Below are 25,683 nucleotides of genomic sequence, written 5' to 3' on the forward strand. Positions count from 1 at the left end.
TGGGCAGCTGATTTCGGCTCTGGTTCTCTGGTAAAGAGATCCCAGCCTGGGGTCCAGGCTTCACTCCTCTCAGGGGGAAGCTCCCACCACTGTGCCATAACCTCAGCCTGCAACCTCTGGAAATGGGCCAGCCCCTTTTGCATCTCTGCTCTTCCTTCAGATCTCAAGGTGGTTTCTGCTCATCCTTGGTTAAGTCTCCTCTTCAGGTAGTCTTCAGTTGATTATTTCAGGTGTCTGTTCCCCTCTTTAGTTTTATTTCTAGTTTGGTTCTGGGAGGAAGTGTGAGAAAGATCCTACTACCCTGCCACCATCTTGTGACCCACCTCTACAGAGATGGTTGCCAGATGGGAGGGGAGTTGGGTAAAAAAGGTGAAGGGATTAAAAAGTACAGATTGGTAGTAACAAAATAGTCATCGGGACATAAACTACAGCATAGTAAAATAGTCAATAATATTCTCATAACTTTGTATGGGGTCAGATGGGTACAAGATTTATCAGAATGATCACTTAGTAAGTTATATAATGTCTAATCACTGGGGCGTACACCTGAAACTAATATAATATTGTATGTCAACTGTAATTGAAAAATAAAAAAATGCTTTAAAATAATAATAAAGGAAAAAATAAAACTGAAAGAAAAAACTATATAATATGATTTTAGAGAAAGGATGTCAAAGTACGTTGAGTTCAAGATTTTAAAAGTTAAGGAGAAATGAGTACACAGTCCAGGAGATAATAGGTCCTTAATTAGGATTTTCACCAAGTCAATATGTATACAGACTCCCTCTCAAAACATGACATATGTTCACCTTTCCATTAAGACTCCTTGTTTTATATATTTATTGTGAAAATGTTCACACATGTTCATGTATTTAAAGAACACTATCATTAATCACTATGTGCCATTCATCTGGGTTCAAAGAGCATCAGTCTATGACCAATCACTATGTTTTGTACACCCACAGTCTCTTTAAAGGCAAATGCATGCAGTATTCTGAGCCATGTCTTGAGCCAAACACTAAGTCATTTTAATCTGTACGTTTTTCTTCCTCCTTCACCTTGGCCTGTTCATAACCCCCAGATTTTCTCTGTTCTTTTTATTTTCTCTTTTAGTGTGCTGCTCTGATGGTGTGACTTTATCTGAGAACAGATTAAAAGTCAGTGCTCAATACCCAACTCAGAGTGACAACACAGAACAGTGATGCTTCCTACTGGGCATATTTTCTTCTCACCGGTGGTTGTGTATGGAAGCTCCATAATTGCCATGGAGGAGGACTTGCTTCATGTGAGGAACACTCTCCTGCCACTCTGGCTGGGGGTGTTTCTCTTCCTATATGAATGGTCTCAGGTTGGGCACTCCCAACGCCATGGTCCCCCAGAAGTGGTGATTCCACTGAAGGTAACAGTTGCTGGTGTTAGCATGAAGCCTGGTGGCTGGCTCTCTTACAGTATGCATTTTGGGGGCCAGAGACACATTGTCCACATGAAGGTCAACAAGCACTTGCTGTCCAGACACCTTCGAGTATTCACCTACACAGACCAAGGTGCCCTCCTTGTGGAACAGCCTTTTGTCCTGAATGACTGCTACTATCATGGCTATGTGGAGGGGGACCCAGAATCCCTGGTGGCCCTCAGTACCTGTTTGGGGAGTTTTCAAGGAATATTACAGACAAATGACATCCTTTATGAAATAGAGCCCAAAAGACATTCTACCACGTTTGAACATCTCATATATAGAATGGACAGTCAGGAGACATCCTTGAGATGCGGATTAACAGATGAAGAAATAGCACAAGGATTGAAGTTTCAAGAGACTGTTAATTCCACTTTGATGCAGAGTGGGTATGTAGGCTGGTGGACCCACAAGAGGCTTCTTGAACTGGCAGTGGTGGTGGATCACAATCGATATCTTCATCGCGGAAGTAACATCACAAGTGTGCAATATGAAGTATGCCTTGTTGCCAATGATGTTGATAAGTTCTTGAATTCACTGGATATTGATGTGGTTTTAACAGGAATTGAGGTCTGGAATGAAGGAAACCCCGTTCCAATAGATACCATAAATGGTCTACTGAAGGACTTTTGCACCTGGAAGAGAACCAGCTTTAATAACCGCTTACCCCATGACATCGCACATATTTTTGTAAAGCATGCATATGGTATTTCTGTGGGGTTAGCCTATGTCGGAAAAGTATGTGATTATCGTCTTAATTGTGCAGTCGATAGTTTCATGAATGATGATGTGTATAATTTTGCATATATTGTGTCACATGAGATTGGTCATAATCTGGGTATGGATCACGATACAAACACTTGTACATGTGGGCATAAGGCCTGCATAATGTTTCCAGCAAAAGCAGATGCAACTAGGTTCAGCAACTGTAGTTATGGTTACTTCATGAACACCATTGCAAAACGAAATTGTTTGTACATTTCATCTAACACAGGGGGCATCTTCACGCTTACACGGTGTGGAAACAGTGTGGTTGAAGAAGGAGAGGAGTGCGACTGTGGCCCTTCTTATTTATGTGCAAGAGATCCGTGTTGTCAGGCAAGCTGCACCCTGAGACCTGGAGCTGCTTGTGCTTATGGGCTTTGTTGCCAAGATTGCCAGATCGTGCCAACAGGCACAGTTTGTAGACAAGAGGAAAACACATGTGACCTTCCAGAGTGGTGCAATGGTACATCCTACCATTGTCCAGAAGATGTGTATGTGCAGGATGGGATCCCATGTGAGGACGGTGGCTACTGTTATGAAAAGAGGTGCAATAACCGTGAAGAACAGTGTAGAAAAATTTTTGGCAAGGAAGCCAAGAGTGCAAATCAGAGTTGCTACACAAAATTGAACACCCAAGGTGACCGATTTGGGAACTGTGGTATCCATGACGCTACATATGTGCGGTGTAACATCTCAGATGTCCTGTGTGGGAGGGTTCAGTGCGAGAACGTGACAGAAATTCCCCTTCTGAGAGATCATTCCGCTGTGCATTGGACTCACTTCAGTGGGATCACCTGCTGGGGGACCGACTACCACCTGGGGATAACCACGCCTGACACTGGCGATGTGAAAGATGGTACAGAGTGTGGTGCAGAACACATCTGTGTCAAAAGGCAGTGTATCCATAGGTCCCTTCTGGGAGCTGGTTGCTCACTTGAGACCTGCAATATGAACGGGGTCTGCAACAACAGAAATAACTGCCACTGCAACCACGAGTGGGACCCTCCCACCTGCCAAGAAAGAGGCTATGGAGGTAGTATCGACAGTGGCCCACCGCCTAGAAAAGAGAATGAAAATCTACTAGGGATATATGACCTGCTACTACTTTGGTTTAGTCCTCCTTTTTTATTATTATTGTTGTTGTTGTTATTGGTTCTTTATAACACTCTAAAGAAGATCTTTAAAAAAGAGCAGGAGGTTCCAACTTCACCTTAGAAAGAAAAGCAAAAAGTTACAATTAAAAAAAACAACCCCAAATGATCTCACCCATGTATTAACTGTCAGTCTCCTGGCTGTAGAACTATGACAGCATATGTTGTGGGCCACTGGTGGGTTATCTCTGAGGTATTTTATCATTCAGGATCATAAACATTAGCTGTTAAAAATTAGCCAAATTAACTGATTCTAGGTCTATTTCAACTTTCCCCTATTTTAACAATTTTAGTGGTTAACTTTTTATGGAATTGGTCTCTTTCTGCATCTTGAGTAGAGGCATAGCTCATGGATGATGTGTGTGTGTTTTTAATCTGCTTTCTGAATGGTCCCAGGTTGGGCATATTGATTTCTCAATTCCAGACATCCCTCCCCTTGTACTCTGCACTCACACAGGGAATGGGAACCCATACAGCTCATTTCTTCTTTAGCAGTCTGCTCCTTTCACTTTCTGCCAATATGAGAATGAAAGGGAGATGGGAATGTTGGGGGACTTTTTACTGGTGTTCCTATCAGGATTTCCTCACTAAGGGCTTACCCCTTGGCACCAACAGTGACTTGACTTCTGCACATTTTATATGTAGATAAAATTTATTTATATATTATATTTGCTCATTTGTTGCCAACTCCTAGAAACAACATAACGTCCTCCTCAGATATACTGGTACAGCTACCAAATGTCTTAAACTCAGGGTGAGAGTGGCAGGCCTTTGAGTCCTCCACTAAGTCCCTGAGGTGACAGCACCAGGTTGGCTAACCTCCTCAGAGGTCAGTGTCCTATGGCCATGGAACTCATTCCAAAGGCAGAGGTTCCAGTAATCCCATTTCTTCCCTTTGATCTCCAGTCCTAGGAGCAATAGCTACATCTGTATGTTAATAACTCATGGTTATCCCGGTGGTGTGGTTTCCTTTTATGACAGATCTCAATGGACACAGTATTAGTATAATCAAGAACACAGAAAGGAGTCTGACATCAGAAACTCTTGAATTTTTCACACCACTGCCCTTTATCATCTTGAGGACATAATGTACTCTTAGAATTACTCCAGCTCTGAAGGAAAAAAAAAAAAAAAAAAAAAAAAAAAAAACAAGAAATAATCCTTGCCACTTAACTTTACCCTTAAATAGAATGAAGAAGATCCTTACAATTCTTTGTAAGATATAGAAGTATTACTTAGTAGTATATATAAGTACTTTTTTCCCCTCTGGAAAAAAAGCCAGAAAATCCCAGTTATAAGAACCATATTTAAGAACATCACAGTGCTCAGGAAGCAATGAGAAATAAATGACCTGACATTCCAGACAGCGAAATCATTCCAAAAAGCATTGAATCTAACCAGCTCTGAGCTCTTGGTATTCTATCGCTGGATGTGAACTGAGCCTTAGCCTTGGCCCCGTTGCAGGATGTCTACTGAGGGAAAGGGAAATTCCCAATGCTCTTTAATTACTACACAGGTTTAGATTGACTCATAAATTAGATATTGAGGGACCTCTACATTACAATTCTTTTTCCTCAAGTCACATTTGTTTAATTTCACAGCTTGTGGGGTGCTAGTGAGCTACGCTGGAATTCCTTGAAAGCATAGTTCCTAAAATCATGAATAAATTCAGGGCACAAGTCGTGGATTTATCTCAAGCATCTGTGCTGTCTCCCATCCTGCACATATTTGATTTTGATGTGGCACGTGGCCAACTGTTGGAGAGCTGGGTTGTGAACCTCTAGGTGATAGAGATGAATCCCCCGTAATCATTTTGTTAATTCTCACCTGAGGATATACTTACTGGTTGTTTTTTTGTTGTTGTTGTTTTTTGTTTTTGAGAGAGAGAGAGAGAAACATCGATGTGAGAAAGAAACATCAATTAGTTGCCTAGGCAAGTGCCCTGATGGGAATTGAATCTATGGCCTTTTTGGCTGGACCATACTCCAACCAACAGAGCCACACTGGCCAGGACAGCACATTCTTTTGAACAGAATTAGAACTCCAAGTCTGTGTTCCATATACTACCAAATCTTTAAAAGTAACCATTCTGACACATAAAATGAGCTGGTGACCTGTCTAACTCTGCTAGCAATGATTTTGACATAGCAGAAATGAAGACAGCTAGGGCTGTGTGTCCTTTAAAAGCAATCAAAACTATTCAATACAAAAAGGAAAAAGTAGAAATTGTCACAATGCAAATGTTTATCCCATCTTAAGTATACTCTACTATAACCAAACCCACAAATCACTGAACTGAATTGACTAATGTTTTTGTGTAGATAGAAGGCTAGGCAATCTTCAGAAAACACAAAGAACTGACAGTGATAACTTACTGTAGCACATCAATATCAGTGAGATAAAGGGGAAAATGGGTAAATAACGTTAAACCAGTTTCCTTAGCAATTAACCAATTGACATAAAAGAAGTAAAGGATTTTTCTGTCTGCTGTGAGCTATATAATTTGCTTATTAAAGACTCCTTATAGAGGACTATCTGACAGAGGGATTTTTTCATTATGTCAATGTCCAAAAATCATGACATTTTATCAACAAGTAAAAATAATTTAACTATAAATCTTTTTGTATTCATTATTTAGAATAAGACTATAAGGAACACAAACAAGACCAGAGAATTTTTACTGGGTTTTCAATATTATATTAAAATACCTCACTTATCTTTGTGGTCTTTGTTGTGTAGAATTTCATGAACTTTAGAAAGCTCATGATGAGAATTTCTGAAATTGTGTTTATATGAGAAATGTGACAAGGAGATAATTTTACAATAATGATAAATATACATATTGGCTATACAGCAATGAGCCAGAAATCTGTTTGAAAATGCAGGGTGAGCAGTTTCTCCATGTTCTGTGGGGACTAACAATGGACACCCAGGACTTTCTACCTGCAAAGCCAACGACACATATCTGTGGAAAATACTACTCAGAAAATAAAATAAAGTTAGGGATCCAATTAGATACAGAGGATGTGAATACAGAACAATACACAAGAGGACTGAAAGATTGGTGGGTTTTGACACTTGATAAAATGTGGAATTCAGAGGACCATCTTCATTTGTACTGGGACTTGCTGTTAAAGTTTCTCATTACTGTAAATCTTTTGATTAGTGTACTTATCTTTATGAATACAACTATATACACATGATTTCATTTGGAAAAAAATATTATACTTAGGTATCCATTAATAGTTTATAGAAGGAAAATTTTTTGTTCAACTACATGACTTTTTATTTCATTGTGTCTGTGTATGTCATCTGACACACAATGGGGGTTAAAAGTGCTATACTAGTGTCAACAATAAAAATAATTCCAAATGAATCAGAATTCTTTTTTCTTAATTTTTAATAATGCTTCTTTAAACCACACTTTTAATCAAAACCTAGAATCATCTTCTTGGGCCCTTGTTCAAAATGAAGGTTTCTAGTGCCCTCTAAAGGTCTGACTGAGTAAGTGTCTCAGAAACCACTGCCACCGCCAACTGTAAACTGCAGCATCATTGTGTACAGTATAACAGTGCACTTACTGTCAGTAGGTGTGCGTCATTTTGAGTTATATTTTTCACATATACTTGGCATAGGCCTTTCTTATTTGTGTGTACTTCTTGATTTTTTTAAATCTTGGGAAAAGAAAAAGAAACTTGAATGGTTGTTCCCTGTAAGGCAAAGTCAACTCCAACTAAAGTGGATGAAGCAAGCTGTTAAGGCAGGAGTAGTGGCCCAGGGATAATCATTTATTAAGGCAAAAAAATTCTGCTTCCTGTATATAAAAATAATAGGGGCTGGCTTACACTGAATTGTTGGATAATGTTTAAAATTTTTGCCTTGATCTTAGGGTTATGACATTGATGGCCACACTTACGCTCCATTTGTTCCGGGACTTCACCCTTGTGGAATGTCATGGTGGCCTCCCTAACATTCATTTTGAAGATAAGATATCGTCGTCGTCGTCGTCGTCGGCAGCCGTCCGTCTCGAGAGACGATGGCGTAGCTTCTTGAGAGTCTATCTGCACCGCCGAGAATGGCTGTGCAGTCCGACTCGGGAGTGACAATCCCTGCCACACTTGTTACAGGTGAAGGCAGATGGCCGTTGTTGCTGCTGCTGACGCTGCTTCCGCCTCGATCTTTTCTGGACCACCTCCTCGTTGCGCGCAGCCTCCGCGCGTGACGTACCTTGCCTGACCGCGAGCCTCCAGGCTAGGCGGTCGTCTGCTTGAACTTCCCATGTGTTGAGATTGATGGAGCATTGTGTCATGTCCTTTTTGCAGATGTCTTTGAACCGCAGTTTTGGGCGCCCTGTCATCCTCTTGCCTTCTGCTAGCTCGCCGTAGAGGAGGTCTTTGGGGATACGGCCTGCATCCATTCTCTTGACATGGCCGAGCCACCTGAGGCGTCTCTCGCTAAGAACTGCATGCAAACTGCTCATATTGGCTCGCTTCAGCACCTCGGTGTTGGGGACCTTATCCTGCCAGGCGACATGCAGGACGCATCGCAGGCACCTCATGTGGAAGCTGTTGAGTTTCCTTTCGTGCCTTGCGTAGGTGGTCCATGTCTCGCTGCCATAGAGGAGAGTGCTGAGTAGGCAGGCTTGGTAGATGCGCAGTCTGGTTTTCTCAGTGAGGCTGGAATTGTTCCACGCTCGCCGGTTCAGTCTGGCCATAACTGTGGCTGCCCTGGCGATTCTCCGGTTGACCTCCAAGTCGACTGACAGAGAGCTCGAGATGGTGGACCCGAGGTAAGTGAAGTCGTTGACAACCTCCAGGGTGTATCCGTCGATGATGATGCATGGGGGAGTCCCCGTGCCTTGAGCCATAACGTTCGTCTTCGTCAGGCTGATGGCTAGTCCGAACTCCTTGCATGCGTGGGAAAGGCAAGTGACTAACTGCTGGAGTCCCTCTTCGGAGTGTGATGTCAAGGCTGCGTCGTCGGCGAAGAGCATCTCACGGATGAGCACCTCTTTGACTTTGGTCTTGGCTCGTAGACGGGCCAGGTTGTAGAGCTTGCCATAGGATCTGGTGTGAATGAAGACACCCTCGCTGCATTCCTTAAAGGCGTATTGGAGGAGCATGGAGAAGAAGATTCCGAACAGCATAGGCGCGAGGACGCAGCCCTGCTTTACTCCGCTGCTGACTGGGAAGACCTCAGAGGTTGCGCCGTTGTAGGACACCGTGCTGTGCATGTTGTCGTGAAAGGACATGACCACAGCAAGCAGATGTGGTGGACAGCCAATCTTCCGTAGCAAGCTGAAGAGACCGCTTCGACTGACCAGATCAAACGCCTTTGTGAGGTCGATAAAGGCGAGGTAGAGTGGTTTATGCTGCTCGTGACACTTCTCCTGCAGCTGGCGTAGGGAGAAGATCATGTCCACTATTGAACGGCCAGCTCTGAAGCCACACTGGGACTCTGGGTAGACGCGGGAAGCAAGGGTCTGCAGGCGGGCAAGAGCGACCCGGGCGAATACTTTGCCGACGACGCTGAGGAGAGAGATGCCCCGGTAGTTGTTGCAGTCGCTGCCGTCTCCTTTGTTCTTGTACATGGTGATAATGTTGGCGTCTCTCATATCCTGGGGGATGTAACCCTCCTTCCAGCAGCGACAGAGTAGATGGTGGAGCGGCTGTAGCAGGACTGGTTTCCCGCTCTTTAGGATTTCTGGAGGGATTCCGTCGCTTCCTGGTGCTTTCCCGCAAGCGAGGCGGTCGACGGCTTTGCCGAGCTCTGCCGCAGTAGGTGGGGTGTCTAGCTCCTCCATGACTGGTAGGTCTGGGATGGCGTTAAGAGCAGTGTCTGTTACGGTGTTCTTCGTTGCGTACAGCTCGAGGTAGTGCTCGGTCCACCGCCGCATTTGCTGTTCCTGGTCAGTGATGACCTCACCTGTCTTGGACTTAAGGGGGGCGATCTTGGAGGGGATTGGGCCTGTTGCCTTCTTGATACCCTCATACATGCCTCGTGCGTTGCCTATATCGGCGGCTTCCTGAATGCTTCTGCACAGGTTTAGCCAATAGGTGTTGGCACAGTGGCGGGCGGTCTTCTGGACTTTGTTCCTGGCAGCCCGTAGAGCTTGAAGTGTACTGGGAGTGGGCGTGACCTTGTAAGCCAGTAGGGCCTTCCTCTTAGCCTCGATCACGGGTTCCATTTCTTCCCAGTGAGCCTCGTACCAGTCAGCGTTCTTCCGCTCTTTCTTCCCGTAAGCAATAATGGCGGAGTTGTATATGGCGTCGCGGAGACGTGGCCAATTGGATTCGATAATGTCATCTGCCGCCATTCCCTCGCCGAGTGCATCTTCCATCTTGTTGATGAATTGCTGGGTCTTAACTGGGTTGCTGGCACAACTGGTGTTGATGCGTGGGCGACCCTTCATCTTGGAGTGGTGCAACCTCTTCGACGTTATGCGCACCTTGCTTACCACGAGGGCATGGTCCGTGTCGCAGTCTGCACTGTGGTAGCGCGGGTGAGGAGGGTGCTGCCAATATCCGTTCTTCTGGTGATGACGAGGTCAAGCTGGTGCCAATGGCGGGAGCGGGGGTGCCTCCATGACACCTGGTGGATCTCTTTGCACTTGAAGAATGTGTTTGTCACGCACAGGCCATGGTGACATGAAAGCTCAAGCAGTCGCTGACCATTCTCATTGATCTTTCCTCTCCCAAAGTTTCCAAGGCAGGTGGGCCAGGCCATGTGGTCGGCTCCTACTCTTGCGTTGAAGTCTCCAAGGAGATAGAGAGCGTTACTTCTGGGGATCTTGGATAACGCTTCGTCCAGTGCATGGTAGAACTGTTCTTTCTCTTCGATGGTGGCGCAGAGGGTTGGGGCATACGCGCTAAGAATGCTGACTGGGCCGAAAGTTGTTGACAATCGGAGGGTAAGTAATCTCTCTGTGCCTCCTGTGGGTGGCTCTATGGAGTTAACAAGCGTGTTCTTCACAGCGAACCCAACACCGTGCTGTCTTGGTTGGTCCAGAGACTTCCCTTGCCAGTAAAAGGTGTAGTTGGTTTCTCTGATAGTTCCGTTGTTGGCCAACCGGGTCTCCTGTAGAGCCGCAATGTCGATGTTTAGTCGTGCCAGTTCCCTATCGATGACAGCGGTTTTCCTGGCACCCTTGATCCACGGAAGGTCTGCAGTAAGTCCGGGGCACATGGTCCTGATGTTCCAGCTAGCGAGGCGAAGAGCCGGAGGCTTCTTTCTTGTTGTTTGCTTGGAATTAACTGGTGCGGGTGTTTTGTGGCCCACTTTTCGAGAGGCGCCTCTCTGATCCCCACACACCCAGTGGGGCAGGCGAGCCATGGCGAGACGGCACCTAATTGGCTGGGGCTGCCCAGCTTGAGGCGGGCGGTAGCTGTCCAGTGAGGTGCGATGACCTCTCCCACTGTCAGAGGAGACCCCTGGCGCTCGTTTCCTTCGCCAATCGGATGAGCTTATAACCGGTATCTGTCTCCTCCCGTGTTGAGTTGACATCTTGCGATGACGCTGGAGTGTCCTCTCCAGTGAAACTGAAGCTACAGAGCCTGGGCAGGGTGATATGGAGGGTCTGCTGTTGCCCATGCCGCAGACCCCCCCTCTCTTCGCAGCTGAAGGGTCCAAGGGAAAGACAAAGTCCATACAGCTTGGCTTCAGGTGCGCCGCAGGAGTTGCCGGTGTTGACTACAATGTCAAACTGCCTTAGGGACTCCGGCTCCGGATTTTCTGTCGGGGTTTACTCCCTTAGCCTTTCCCCTGAAGAGGTATGCCGCAAGGCAGCGGAGGTTTTTTGGAGTCAGAGTTTTCCTTCTCTGATCCTTAGCTCTAGTTAACTAGAGCTAAGGATCAGAATATTTTGATGTAATTATGAATTAATTCTGTTTATAATCTAGTTAGAAATGGACAATGGCCATCAGTGGTCCAAGACAGACATTTAGAGATTAATAAAATAAACAAAAAGTCTGAAGATAAATATTCTTTGGAATTTGAAAACATACCAAGTCTGACAGCCAGGGATACAGTGAGAAGAACCATGAGAATGAGCACAGGCTCCCTGCCTAGAAACTTGGAAAGCCAAGAAGGAGTAATGTTATAAATTGTACAGTGAGCCCCCCAACGTGGCTACTGGTAAGTTGAGAAACAAAACCAGGAAAGGAGAGCTATCATCATGTCTGACGGCTCCGTCCTGGTGGGTAAAAGCGGAGAACACAGAAAGGTGATTGCTTATCCTGTATTACACACAACAGTCTCAGAACAGCAATACATACTCTACCACCAAATTTAACTTCTGAAAATTGTTGAACTTTTTTTGCATGTCCTTTCCCTGTTTCCCTTATTGCAAAATCCCAGAGGCAAAGCTTTGGTGGTATAGGAAAGCAGTCTTTTTTCAAAAGCAGTCACTTAAGCCTATCAAGTCACAGCCTTAATTACTTAAACCTATCAATTAAGGTTAAACTCTTAACACCTGGGTTCTCCTAGCATTTCCCCCTATTAGTTTTTAGTATTTATTTCTACAGGGTTAGTTTACAAACTAAAACAACCTAAGATACAAAAGCTACACAATTTTGGAAGAGTGACAGGCTTCTTCTGCCTCAGAGATTCTTCCTTCTAGAACACCCAAAGAAGAATAAAGTAAAGTAAATTGTGTAGAAGCAGAGCTCTGTGTGTTTTCTATTCATCCAGAACTCAACAAGCATCTAACAAACACAAGATTAACCATTATGTGCACAGCCACGTGTGAAACACTGTGATATAAACACCACCCAAAAGCCGCACACAGCACAAAAATGTTCAAACCTCTCGTTTTGTCAGGAAGCCGACGCTCACCGAGTCTGACTTGTCCAAGGTCAAGTGTTTCTGACATTCATAAACTATATACCAGTTGTTGTTTTTTAAAACAACTATTTCAACTACCATCCTTGAATACTAGGTTCTACAAATTTATTGTGCGCTATACAAATTACTACCATGCTCAAATTTTTTGTGTGCTCCCTTGACCCAGAATTTTCTTTAGTCATGGATTTCATAAATTTGCAATTCTGCTACATTCCTTCTTGACCTTGTCCTTTTTAGACAGAGTCCCCATGGATGTGCTTTCTCTATGACAGCCCCCTAAACAAACCCTGACTCATTGGATAACAGAATTACTCCAACTGTTCTAATTTCATCATAGGTTCTTTCCATATCAATTTTAATTGAATGTGGTTCTTTGATTAACTAGACAGCAGTTTAATAGGAAGTGTTACCACTAGGACTTAAGACCAGCATTTCAATCAGTCACTTACCTCTTTGTGTCCCCTTCATCTGTAAAATGAAAGTCTTTGACCTCTTGCCTACCTAGACCATTTTAAGAAAAATAGATAAAAATTATTTTAAAAGATTCTCTTTAATGATGCTCTATAAATAAATACAAATATTAGTAAATGGTGACCTTGCAGTTAACACATAATTTGTCCCCTACTAAACTTCTGAACAATGACTGTGGATATGTCTGTGGAAAAAGCACTGGAAATTAGTTCAAATCTAGCCCTGTTACTCACTAACTGGCCAATTCACTTCATTTCATTTCATTGGAGTTTCATTGTCAAATGGAGGAATTATGATGGTCAGTACATGGAGGTAACAGTTTTCTGAGACTCTGAAGCTATTTTCATAGATTGAAGTTATGAAAAATTCAAAAAATAGTAGATGAAATCAAGAATGGCCAGTGCTTCCCTCCAAGTGTGGCTCAGTTCATTGGGTGTGGTCCCACAACTCTAAAGGCCACCAGTTTGATTCTCAGTCAGCGCACATGCCTGGGTTGTAGGTTCTATCCCAGTGAGGGTGTGTATGAAAGGCAGCCTGCTGATGTTCCTCTCACATCAGTGTTTCTCTCCCTCTCCTTCTCCCTCCCTTCTTTCTCTTTAAAATGAAAGAAAAGAAAAGAATGACCAGTCCTAAGGAAGAATAAAATATCACATAATGTTCTTAAAGATGAAGAAACTATCTTGAAGGTGTCATACTAGTGTTGCAGCACTGCCTTTAAAGATGCAATACATGTTTTAAACCAATGGGCAATACATGATCCTGTATTCCCAATAGCTAGGATACAAGGCTCTGAAAAACAAGGTATGGATATAGGATTTCCACCTCTGGTCACTCCTAGGACCCACTTGGGGAATTTTTGCCTCCTATCCCTACATCGTTAAGTTCTACTTGACCAAAGTTTTAGGTTTTTACTGTGGAGTTGCTTCTACCAGGGGATACAATTAGGGTTCTGCCAAACAATTCTATGAGTGTCACCCAGTTGTTTTGAATTCCTGATACCAGAAAACTAAGCCACAACAACAACAAAAAATTACTACATTGGTAGATTTAATTGGTCCTAATTATCATGGGAAGGTAGAGTTGCTACTATATAAAGAGGGAAAATCAAACCTTAGGGGTTTCAGTGGAGTGCCTCCTGTTATTTTATCAGGCCCAGTGATGATGATGAGTTCACAATTTCAGTAATCATAGTCTGACTAGGACAGAGGAACCAGGGGCTCAGACACCAGAGGAACTGAGGTCTTGTTTACACCCCAGGGCAAGCATACATCAACAGAAGTGCTGTCCGTGGGTGAGCGACAGCTAGAACAACAAAGAAGAAAACCGATGTATATATGTTTTGGCCTCAAGGACAACAAGTAGCAAGGCCCATAAAAAAATTTAACTCCAGTGTCTTAACTATTTTTTGAATCATAACCAGCCACAACCTTAAACTATCAGGGACAAGATAAACTAAGTTGAACACGGGGCATGAGAGACTCTGAGTAGCGTAAAGGATGGACATCAGCACACAACACTGCTGTCTTGCTCTCTCCTGGCTCTTCTCTATGCAGAGAGGGACGCTTCATCTGAAGACCCGGGACTCTCTCCCTTGGGGCTTTTGGGGAACTACAGCATGCCAGAAGTATTGTAGTTAGTACTTCTGGAAGCAGCATTCAATCAGTGATGTATAAGGAGTTGTGCAGGTGAACATCCCAGCTTCCTCATCCTTCAACTGGCAAAACTCTCCAGGGTCTCCTACACTTCATCTCAAAGTTCCCCACTCTTCTGGTGTATATATTAGGATCCCCTCCCTAAAATACAGCAGGCACTAAAGTCCTTGTCAAAGATATTTTGCATTAAAGATAAAACTAAGACAATACCACTAAGCACTTTTTATCCCTAATTTTTGAAAACTATCCTATTTTACTGTTATCACACAGGTATCTTTTCCAAAATTATTATGCTATGTGTGAAGTATTCCTCATCATTACAATATACAATCCATAAAGACAGAAATTTTGTTCACCACTGTATTCCCAGGGCTTAAGACAGTACCAAGCACATATTAAGTGCTCAGAAAAATAGAATAATTTAGTGTATTAAATGGTGACCCAACCTTTCATTCCCAGATAAATATTGTTTGTTCACTCTGTATTCATCGTTTACTTTGAAATCAAATTCAATTTGATAATAGTCTATGTAACATTTATAGCAGCATTCATAAGTTAGATTGGCTCTTTTCATTTTTGCTGTCTATGGTAAGTAGCTTCTAAGGTAATCCTCAATTATCCCTGTCCCTAGGTTCACATTTATGTGCAAACCTGTCCCCCTGAATATGGCAAAGCCTATTGAATGAGCTGTAATGAACCAATAGAGTACATCACCTGAGATAGGATGCCATTTACAAAATTAGATTATAAAAAGGCAACAGCTTTTGTTTGGGATATAGTCTCTCATTTTTTCTCAGATCACTTGCTCTTGGGCAAGCCAGCAACCATGTCATGATGTAGTTCCAGAGAGAGGTCCATGTGGCAAGGGACTGAGTCCTGCCAACAAGCCATGAATGAGTTCAGAAGACCCAACTGACAGCTTTGTCTGCAATCTCATGGGAGACCTTGAGGCAAAGTACCCAGTTAAGGCACACATATTCCTGACCCCCAGAAACTTTGAGATAATAAGTGTTTGCTGCTCTGAGGCACAATATTTTGGGTTTTTTTGTTACACTATAATATGTGACTAATATATTGCTCTTGCGACATTTCTATATTGTGCTTATTCTATTTCATTAAATCTGTTGAGTACCTATCTGGTTTATTCTGTCCTCTATATTATTCTCATAAAATAGAAATTATCTATTTCTTAAAGGTTGTGCATAAAATCTAGCTCATTCTAGCACTTTCTGAATGTGAAAGAAAAGAACTTTGACTCCTTGAATATTTACTATATTGGCCAACTTTACTGACTTATGCTTCCCTAGAAGTGTCCATTTTATTCAAATATCCAGCATAGGAAGTTTAAGGTATTCTATGATTTTTAAGCTCTCCTCTGTAGCATTTATATCTGCATTTGTGAGTTAGATTGGCTCTTTTTATTTTTGCTGTCTGTTGTAAGTAGCTTCTAAGGTAATCCTCAATTATCTCTGCCCCTAGGTTCACATTAATGTGCAAACCTTTTAATGGAAAGATATAAATCCAAATAGTAATAATTTTTAAGTAGTAGAATAATGCATTACATTTATTATTATATTAATTTTATGGATTTTCCAATTTTAAAATAAAAATGTATTATTTAAGAATCAGAATAAAAAGAAAATATACATATAGTATGTAAGCATCTATGTACATATATGTATATATATGTTTGTTTTTATACAGAAGGAGGTTATTAGTGATTTAACAAAATTATATTCTGTAGAAAGATGAGGAAAGATATCAGAAACCTGTAAGTTAATAAGTAAAGGGAAAGAATTATAAACAGAATATATACTGTTATTTTTCTGACAGGAAAGAGAAAAAAGGTTCTATGCAAAATAAACTAAAGACAAGAAAGATAATTTTATATTTTGTTTTTAAAGTGCAGGAACTTGAGGATGTTGACAGACTGAAAGTAAAGAAATAATAAATTTGGAAAGACTGAAGCAATAAGAAGGAAAATAATTAACTGAAGCTGCAAGGATTCCAACACTGTCAATACGACTGATTACAGGGAAGGAAAATAGATAATGAACACCTGATTATAAATTATTTTGTGAGCATCTAGTACCTTTCCAGAGAGGTACATTCAATAAAACCCAATAATCTCTAGGGAGATGACTACCTCATTGTGAATTGTTGCCTTGCCCATTCTGCTGTGACAATTTTTATTTTGATAGCTTGATAGCCATCTGATTTTTTTTTCCCTCTGTGTTCTTTTTATGGAAAGGCATTTGTCAAAGTGCCATATCTTTCTTAACTGAGTCTCTAAGCTCTCTGGAGATAAGCTATGTTTCAACACTCACCTGGTGCCCACAAGCCCACGCCTGGAATACAATGAACCTTCTTCTGACCCCTCCTTTGATGTCCTGGATTGCCAGCCCGTGGATACCACAATGTTCTTGGACTTTGCTGGCAAGCTTCTGAGCTCACCTCCTTGCTCCAGATATGTCTGCATGGAGAGTAAATGTGTATAGAAAATGTCAAAGCATCACTAAACATTCTGCCCTTAGTGTTCCCCAAGGGATTTGTGTTCATAAATTTGATTGTTTTGCAATGTAAACTATATTTCCAAAGCTTTTCCTCATGATCAAGAAGGCAAGAACTCCAAGACACATGAGGAAAATCAGTGAATTTTTGCATTCATGATCAGAAATGCTAAAGATTCCAAACCAGTCTCATTTAAGTAAATGGAACAGTCATCAATAACCAGCACACACCCCAGTGACCCCAACATTCCCCTGTGAGTTTTTACGGTGCACAGAGAGTCTCATTTCCAGGTACTACTTTTCCCAGCAACTTTGGAGGAGAAATAACCTGAACCCAGGCTTAAAGAGAGTCATCCCTACAGCTTTCAGCCCCTTCATTGGCTCCTTAGGGCCAATGTGAGGTTTGGGAGTTTTGCCTCTTCCAGAACTTCTGAGAGTAATACCATAAACCTCCACCAATCCTCCAGCCCTGATTCAGCTCAAGATATTTTCAAAGGCTCAGCCAGGAAAGAGTTGCTCAAATAATGTAACTGCATGTTTAACTCACTGAAACTCTGAGGCAGGAAAACCACCTCTCAGAGGGAACCATGGCAGAAAGAAGCTTCCTTCATGAACTGAGAAAAGTTACTTCACCTGGAATAAGACCATCTAAGAGGGTATGAAAATAAAATAAGATCATGGATGGGAATGCACTTTGCAGCTTCAAAAATTGGTATTCTTACTCTTGGCTTCTTTAGAGATTCCCTAGGCTACATAATCCTTTCATGTTCATTTCCTTTGAGTCTACAGGATGATCTGTGCTATTTGTCAGACATGCGCTCATGTGGCATTGCCCTTGTTTTTTCCATATTATTTGTTTTCCTAAATTCATCTACAGCCCATGCTTCCCTTTTTCCTTTTTGTTCTTCTCACATTACATGCAGCTGTGATGTGTAAACAATTTGTGGCACTCAAAGTTTAGATATAAAAATTGATTGATTTTATTCAGTTGGGTGGACACAGGTAGAATGAAACAAAAGCTTTTCTATGTCCCCCTCACCTGTGTACAGTTTCAAATATAACTTCATTGCTTGAGTCTGCTAATACACATTCCACAAAATACTTATATATAGGCATGCCCTTAGATTGTGTGCTTCTCTTCTTATGATTCAGGAAATAAAGTGAATACTTTTGCTTTATAAATGTCACATTGCCCTTTGCAGGTCCTCCAAGGACTATAAAACAATGACTTTTCAACAAACTTCCTCTCCTGCCTTCACCACGGCTACTCCTTCTCCGTCAGTGCTGTGCACCCTACTGTCATTGCCCACATTCTGTCAATATTTAACAAAAGTGCTTACCTTGAATAACTGATAGTCATGTTCGTTGCGTGCTGGCTCCTGATGTGAAGGCTCATTGGAACACAGAAATATTCTTACTACTGAAAGATTCAATAATCAGACAGCAACTCACCTACTGAAGATCTCTTCATCCCAGCTACTGATTCTAAGTAACTTATTCCACCATGAGGGTCTTGCTTTGCATCCTTGGGGTCCTTGCCTTGTTTTCCACTGTTCCTCCAGGTAAGATGAAAACCTTTCTTTTCAGAGTTAGGAAACCATAAATGAAAGAGAATGCAAGGTCTTCCAAGTGTTTGCAAATAAATTAGGCAAGGGCAGATTGTGCCGTACAATGAAGAGTATGAGAGGAGTGCATGGACTGCTCACGGGAGGGGGAAGCAGATGCTGCAACCTCCATAAGGTGGTGCCTTTCAGGGGTTTAACCTGTTACAAAATCTAACTTGAGAGGGTGCTCCCAAAATGGTAAAAAGATGTTCGCAGGATATACACACACCAAAAAAGGAAAGGAATTGAAAAATGGAAAGGCCGGGTGTAAAGAGGAAGCCACTCCAACATAACCGTGGTCCACAGAACATTCTGATCCCTGTTCTAGGAAAAGGGTAAAGACCTAAGTGGAAATGACTTTGTGTATGGGGGGAACTAAGATTCCACCTCAACACTTAACAAGATAATCAAATGCACAGGCATGTTTATTAAACAATCAATCCAACTTTCTCAGATTAATTTTAAAATATACCAATACTACACAATAAATACATTAATATGCCTTTGGACTTATTACTGGTATTTATATTATTGTGTATTGACTTACATATCTTTTCTGATGTATAGACTACCTTAGAGCACCTTTTAACACCTGGCAATTCAAAATTTTCTTCATTTTTCTTTTTTTTTTAGAATTTTTTATTGAGATGAAATTCATTCTTCTAAAGTGTCCCATTTCAGTGGTTTTCTGTATATTCATAAAGTTATGCAAACATCACCACGATATAATTCCAGAACATTTCATCACTCCAAAAAGAAACTCCGTATTCATTAGCAGTCATTTCCTATTCTCCCCTGCTCTTAGTCCCTGGCTGCCACTAATCTGATTCCTGTCTCTATCAGTTTACCTTTTCTGGACATTTAATATAATCATAAAATATGTGACCCTTTGTGTCTGTTTCTTTTTTTTTTTAACTTAGCATAATGTCTTTTAAAGTTCACCTACATTGTAGCAACTGATTAATAGTATTCTAGTAAACAGGTACACTATCTTTTATTTATCCATTCATCATTGATGGACGTTTGAATTGTCTCTACTGTGGGACTACTATGAACGATGCTCCTATGAACATTTATGTCCAAGTTTTATTGTGGACATATTTACAGTTCTCTTGGGTATATACCTGGGAACAGAACTGCTGTGTGATATAGGTAACTCTATGGTAACTTTCTGAGGCATTGCTAACAATGTTCCACAACTGCATGCTTCATTTTACAATCCCACCAGCAATGCATGAAGGTACAGTTTCTCCACATACCCACCAACACTTGCTATTATCTGTCTTTTTTATTATAAGTCATCCTAGTTGGTGAAAAATAATCCTCATTATAGTTTTAGTTTGCATTTTACTTTGCAGTTAACTTACGACATTAATGATGTTAAGAATCTTTTTATGTGTTTATTGGCCATTTGTATATCTTCTTTGTAGAAATATCTACTCAAGGTTCTTTACTCATTTTTAATTAGGTTGTCTCTTATGACTGAGTTGTCAGTTTTTTAACATATTCTAGACACTAAAACTTTATCAGGTTTGGGTTTGCAAATATTTTCTTCCACTTTGTGGGGTTTTCTTGTTTTTACTGGACATGCTTGCTGTAGCAGTGAGAATGTTTTCAGTTTCACGTTACAAATAAGGAGTCCAAAGATTAAACACTTATGAAATTGGTTAATGTTATCAAATCATCCATCCCATCAATGTCAGAAAAATGCCATATTTACATTTAACTATCTCCTCTCAAGGTCTGAAGTGAGCAGTCGTTGTTCTAGACATCATATCCAGACCCACCAAGTTAACCCAGAGTAAAAGGAGGGAATTTCTTCTTATATCAGCAAGGAATACTTTCCCAGAAGTTCCTCCAAAGTGGGTTACATGCACACCCCCAAACTAATCACTGGAAAAGAAATGGAGAACAATACTATTGGCTAGACTAATACAGATTTTTAATGCCTAGGATATCTAGAAGCACGGTAGACAACCAAACAGCCTCAGGACTCTGGCACCTAAACTCATGGTGCATCTATACACTACTGTTAGTTTTGTCACATGGCTTTAAAATTCATATACATGAACTATTGAGTAATACTTTTGTAATTAGCTTACTTCACTCCATACTATATTTATGAAATGAAACTATGTTGCTATGTGCAACTATAGTTCATTAGTATTTATTTCTATATAATATCCCATCACAGAAATATGCCACAATGTATTTATTCATTTTACAATTGATGAAAATTTAGGCTGTGTCCAGGTTTACGCTGCTATGAAGACTATTACTGCTAAAATTTTCCATTAAGTGATTCTTGTTGTATATGTAATCATTGTATATATAATCATTGTGTATATATTGGAATAAAAGTATTTGTCATAGGACACATGTATCTTCAACTTCAGGAAATAATGCCAGTTTCTCAAGTGGCTGAGCAAATTTAGACTCTTCAGCAGTGCAGAATAACTCTCAATGATCCCCATCCCTACCAATAGTTTATATGAACAGGCTGTTAAATTCTAACCATTCAAGCATTTGTATAGTAGTAACTGAGTATAGTTTACATTCAAATGTATAGATTACTAAGAAGATTGAGGATATTTGCATTTGTTAAATGACCATTTTAATATCAATTCTCCAAGACTAGTTCAAGTATTTTGCCCATTATCTCATTGGCTCTTTGTTATTGTCTTAGTGATCTATAGGGTTTCATTATAAATGCTGGATGCAAGTGCTTTATTGTTCCACAAATATCTTCTGTTTATTATTTACCTTTTTGCCTTCTTTCTCCTGTCATTTTATAAACAGACATGATTATAAATTCTTTTCTGGGTATCTAGTCCCCTTATGAAGAGCTACATTCCATAAAACCCAATAATTTCTAGGTCTAATTTACTATTTCATTTTGAATTAATGCCTTGCTCCTTTTGCTGTGACCCTTTGTACTTCAACAGCTTGATAACTATCTGATTTTTTTCTGAGTGTTCTTTTAACGAAGGTATTTGTCAAAGTGCCATATATTTTTTGAACTGAGGCCCTCAGCTCTCTGGAGATAAGCAACCCTTCAACATTCACCTGTTGTCCACCAACCCACATTCAGGATGCAATGAACCTTCTTCTGACCCTTCCTTTGATGAGAGACAGACACAGACCTGGGAACCAAAGTGAGAGATTATGGCTTATGGGATCTTGTGCAGATCTCAGAAACATCCTCGGTAAAGAAGACATGACTTTGACCTAAATACACAGGAAAATTGAAACCAAGGCTCAGCTTCCTCTGTCTCCTTCTCATTCTTGATTGGTGTTTGTTTGTTTTTTCTAAATAAACCAAGAAAGTAAAGGGAACGGAGATAAATTTCCCATCTTTCCAATCATGATAAAGGTTCTCATTTTAGCTTGTTCTGCCTCCTCTTGATTCTCTGACATAAGACTAACCTTTTTTTAATAGACTGAATTTTATTCCCACTCACTTTTCAAGAACTTCACTCATGAAATTAAACATTCTTTCTTGTATTATGAATCCTCACCCTTAAATGGATACCTCATTTGAGACAGAAATATGCTGTAATCATTCTCATTAAAAACTCTTCCCCTTTTCAGCTACTGTCACATCTATCCATTCTCTTACAGAAGAAATAGTCATGTATCTTATTCAGCATCTCTACTTTTCTCTACTGCAATCCTTTTTGTTATTTTTATTGAGCAAGTTCTTTTTTGTTGTTGTTTTCATGTATTATGAAACCCTTTCAACATTGAAATATACAAATAAGTAACATGAGACACTGTACTGTTTTCTCTTCTCAAAGCTAGAAGTATGTTTTCTGACCACAGATGTTCTTCAGAATACTACACATGCAGAATGAAGTGCAACCCCGATGAATATGCAATTAGATACTGTGAGGACTGGAGCATCTGCTGCAGAATGAAGAAAATTGAGAATAAGAAAAAGAAGTGGTGAAAAAGCCAACTCCATCATCTTTGAACTCCAGGAAAAGGAACTAAAAAGGAATAAGATTGCCTTGTCTAATAAGGTTAATGAAAATGATGGATAATGGAAATGTATGATCATTATGTTGAGATGGCCAGGGCAAACTAAATAGAAATTTTATAAAGGCTTATGCTCTATTTTCATGTGTGCACTTGTACACTAATTTCCTCAGTTGACATCCACGACCACATTGTTGTTTCATCAACAGTATTCTGTCCCAGCCCCACCACTTCTTAACTGTACAACCTCAGGCAACTCCTTAAGTCCTTCTCTACCTCAGTTTCCTTGTTTATGAAGGGGGATAATATAATGGTGTTATTAGGATTATGTGCATTAATATATATACATTCTTTTTGTCAAAGATTTTATTTATTTATTTTTAGAGAGAAGGAAAGGGAGGGAAAAAGAGAGGGAGAGAAACATCGATGTGAAAGAGAAATATCGAGCAGTTGCCTCCTGTACATCCCCAGCCAGAAACCCAGCCCACCACCCCTCAGCCAGGGACCTGGCCTGCAACTCAGGCATGTGTCCCAACTGGGAACAGAACTGGTGACCTTTCAGTTTGCAGGATGATACCCAAACCACTCAGCCACACCAGTCAGGGCTATACGTAAATTCTTAATCAGTACTTGACCCCAACAAAAGATCTAAATGTGTTAATTTCATGGGCCAGGGGATGTGATCTGTCTTATAGCATTTTGGAATTTATTAAATCATTCTTTGTGATCTAAGATAAAATTGATATTTGTTCAAATTTCCTGTGGTTTTAAAAATAAGGGACATTTTCTGTTCCTGAGATAATACAATCTTATATAAACACAACATATTTATGCAACATTATCATATTTTGGCAATCCAGGACTGGAACACTAGTCGCGAGGACTAAGAAGAAAGAAGAGTCTGATCGATTGCAGAAGGAGAATTGACAGAATTTAATGGCCATATAATGAGAAGAAGGTATAAAATATGATCCTTAGGTTTCAAAGTTGGCAAAGAGATGGTTAGCAATATACCTCACTAAACTAGAGTTCAGAGAGAAAGTAGGTTGGGAGTGTGCAGAAAGTCAATAAGGAGGTGTTTTGACATAAAGGGATATGAAGATCAGGCCATTAGGAACATTTGCAAAAAGTACAACTTTATCTTTTTCATAAGTGAACCTAATTTCTATTATGAACCTCATTCTGCCTGGTCACAGAAACTGAAACATGGAGTTGAGCAGTAGTGAGAACTCTGAAACAGCCTTCACCAAGACATCCTCCTGACTTGGTCTTGTGGCACTAGTCAAGCTACAGCTACAGAGTTGCCTCTTATTTGTAATAAAATTCTTAAAACTCCTGGGGTGAGGCTCATTCCTTAAAACATAAGATAATTCTGCTACTCATGCATCATTCCAGAACCTCAGATGGAACTGTGACTTCCCCACTTCCACGTTGATCTCAGTCGTGCCGGGATTATACTACTGCTTCCTTCTCATGCGGGGGGGGGGGGGGGGGGGCGGGGGGGGGGGCCTGTGTGAGGCAGAGGGAGCCAATGCAGTGAGACTACTAGAGAGAACCATGCAACAGTGCGCAGCTGTGTTCTTGCCACCTCTCTGAGCCCCACTTACATACGGAAATACACACTAATGCGTCATGCTCTCAGACTTTACCCAGTGTTTCTGTCCTCCGTTACCTTATTCCATTTTCCTCTTCACCCATTATGTAAATCCCAGCACTGGAGTTAGAAACAGTGACTCATCACAATTTAAACTGTTCTTTTTTTTACCCCTATACTCTCCTTCTGCCTCTAACTTATTCAAGACTTGGTTTAGGAAAGAAACCATGCCTTTAATTTATCTACATTCTCCAAAATCTATCATAAAATTTGAATCCAAGAGTTCTGGCCAGTGACCCAGAGAACATAGTCTTGAGATGCAGAAGCCTGCTCTTTATTTCTCTCTTTTGGGGCGGACCAGTACACCACAAACCACTAAGCTAGAAGAAAGGCACAGAATAGGTTCTTTCTCATGACTTTCAGAAGGAAACAATACTTCCAAAACCTTGATCTCAGGCTTCTAGCCTCCAGAACTCTGAGACAATACATTTCTGCTGTTTAAGCCACCCAGTTTGTGGTAATTTATTATGGCAGCTCTAGGAAACTAATACGTCATACTTCTTTTTTTTTATCTTCTTTACTTCTATATATTTTTTATTACTTTTATTGGGGCAGCATTGGTTAATAAGATTATATAGGTTTCAAGTGTACAATTCTATGATACATGATCTGTATATTGAATTTTGTAACTACCACCCCAAGTCAAATAATACTTATTTGAGGTGAAGGATGTGTTGATTAGCTTGATTGTGATAATCATTTCACACTGTATATGTACTTCAAATAATCCCATTTTATTCCTTACGCGCATACAATTTTTATTTTTTAATTATATCTCAGTAAAGCTGGGAGGAAAAAGTCATGAAGAATGGTTGCGGGGGGGAATGATACCCTATTTTCATTATCTTGAATGTGATGAGTTTCAAAAAAGTGGATATGTGTCAAAACTTATCAACTTGTACATTTTAATATTTGCAGTTTTTATGTAATTTACATCTCGGTATAGATGGTTTTAAATGGTGACAGTTATTTTAAAATGTCCTTGAGAGAATATTATGCAGCTTTAAAAAATACTACTTAAAGAGTTTATAATGACCCAGAAAATACTTTTGGTATACAGCATTTTACAAAAGCAGGATACCTAATTACAAGGGTGTTAGGTGGTTATAACTCTGCAAAACAAAATATTAAACAACAAATGAGGCATAAATAAAACTTTCTTAAGAAACACACATGTTGTCTCTAGAAGGTAGGGCTCAAGTATAACTTTTCTTTCCCTGTAATTTTTAATATTTTATAAATGTTCTAAAATTAGCAGTTAATTTTTGTTATAACATAAACACCAAGCAAAATACGTTTTATTTATTCAAAAAAGAGTATGTCTACAGTTTTCAGGTCTCCATTAGTGCTTTTGGAAAAACCGCAGGTAGGGGAGCAGTGTCTTTGTCAAAAGGAAAAGCTGTCAAACAGGAAATGGTGTCAATTTTTCCCTCCTGTAAGCATTGCCAACTCAGCTGCCTCCGGAGAGAGCGGTGTAGCATAACCACCTGGAGCAGGGCATACCCCAGACCTGAGCGCTTCGTACAGGAGGCTGTGTCTAACCTCCCCTTTCTGCTCTCTGACAGCCAGTATCACAACCTGCATCCTCAACAGAAGATCTAGCC

The 25,683-nt window shown here is 40.6% G+C and overlaps 2 protein-coding genes across 2 annotated transcripts; both read left to right on the forward strand.

Annotated features, from left to right (window-relative positions):
* Positions 1-1,231: 1,231 nt before the first annotated feature.
* On the forward strand, positions 1,232-3,433 carry LOC149999456 (disintegrin and metalloproteinase domain-containing protein 25-like). The gene has a single exon (XM_090289003.1). It carries the CDS (start codon positions 1,265-1,267, stop codon positions 3,431-3,433), a length of 2,169 nt encoding a protein of 722 aa, XP_090145129.1. The 5' UTR covers positions 1,232-1,264.
* Positions 3,434-18,347: 14,914 nt separating this feature from the next.
* On the forward strand, positions 18,348-22,396 carry LOC149999457 (beta-defensin 131A-like). The gene is made up of 2 exons (XM_090289732.1): positions 18,348-18,405; positions 22,245-22,396. The coding sequence occupies exons 1-2, from the start codon at positions 18,348-18,350 to the stop codon at positions 22,394-22,396; spliced, it is 210 nt and encodes a 69-aa protein (XP_090145858.1).
* The last annotated feature ends 3,287 nt before the right edge of the window (positions 22,397-25,683 follow it).

The sequence above is a fragment of the Furipterus horrens genome, unplaced genomic scaffold (assembly GCF_987537825.1).
Source record: "Furipterus horrens unplaced genomic scaffold, mFurHor1.1.pri manual_scaffold_10, whole genome shotgun sequence".
Taxonomy (NCBI): Eukaryota; Metazoa; Chordata; class Mammalia; order Chiroptera; family Furipteridae; genus Furipterus; species Furipterus horrens.

What these genes read in the sequence shown, in the direction of transcription:
- LOC149999456 (XM_090289003.1), top strand. Translation starts at nt 1,265, where the DNA reads ATGGAGGAGGACTTGCTTCATGTGAGGAACACTCTCCTGCCACTCTGG.
- LOC149999457 (XM_090289732.1), top strand. Translation starts at nt 18,348, where the DNA reads ATGAGGGTCTTGCTTTGCATCCTTGGGGTCCTTGCCTTGTTTTCCACT. An exon ending in GTTTTCCACTGTTCCTCCAG is followed by an intron (nt 18,406 to 22,244) that starts GTAAGATGAAAA and finishes CTCTTCTCAAAG; the next exon opens with CTAGAAGTATGTTTTCTGAC.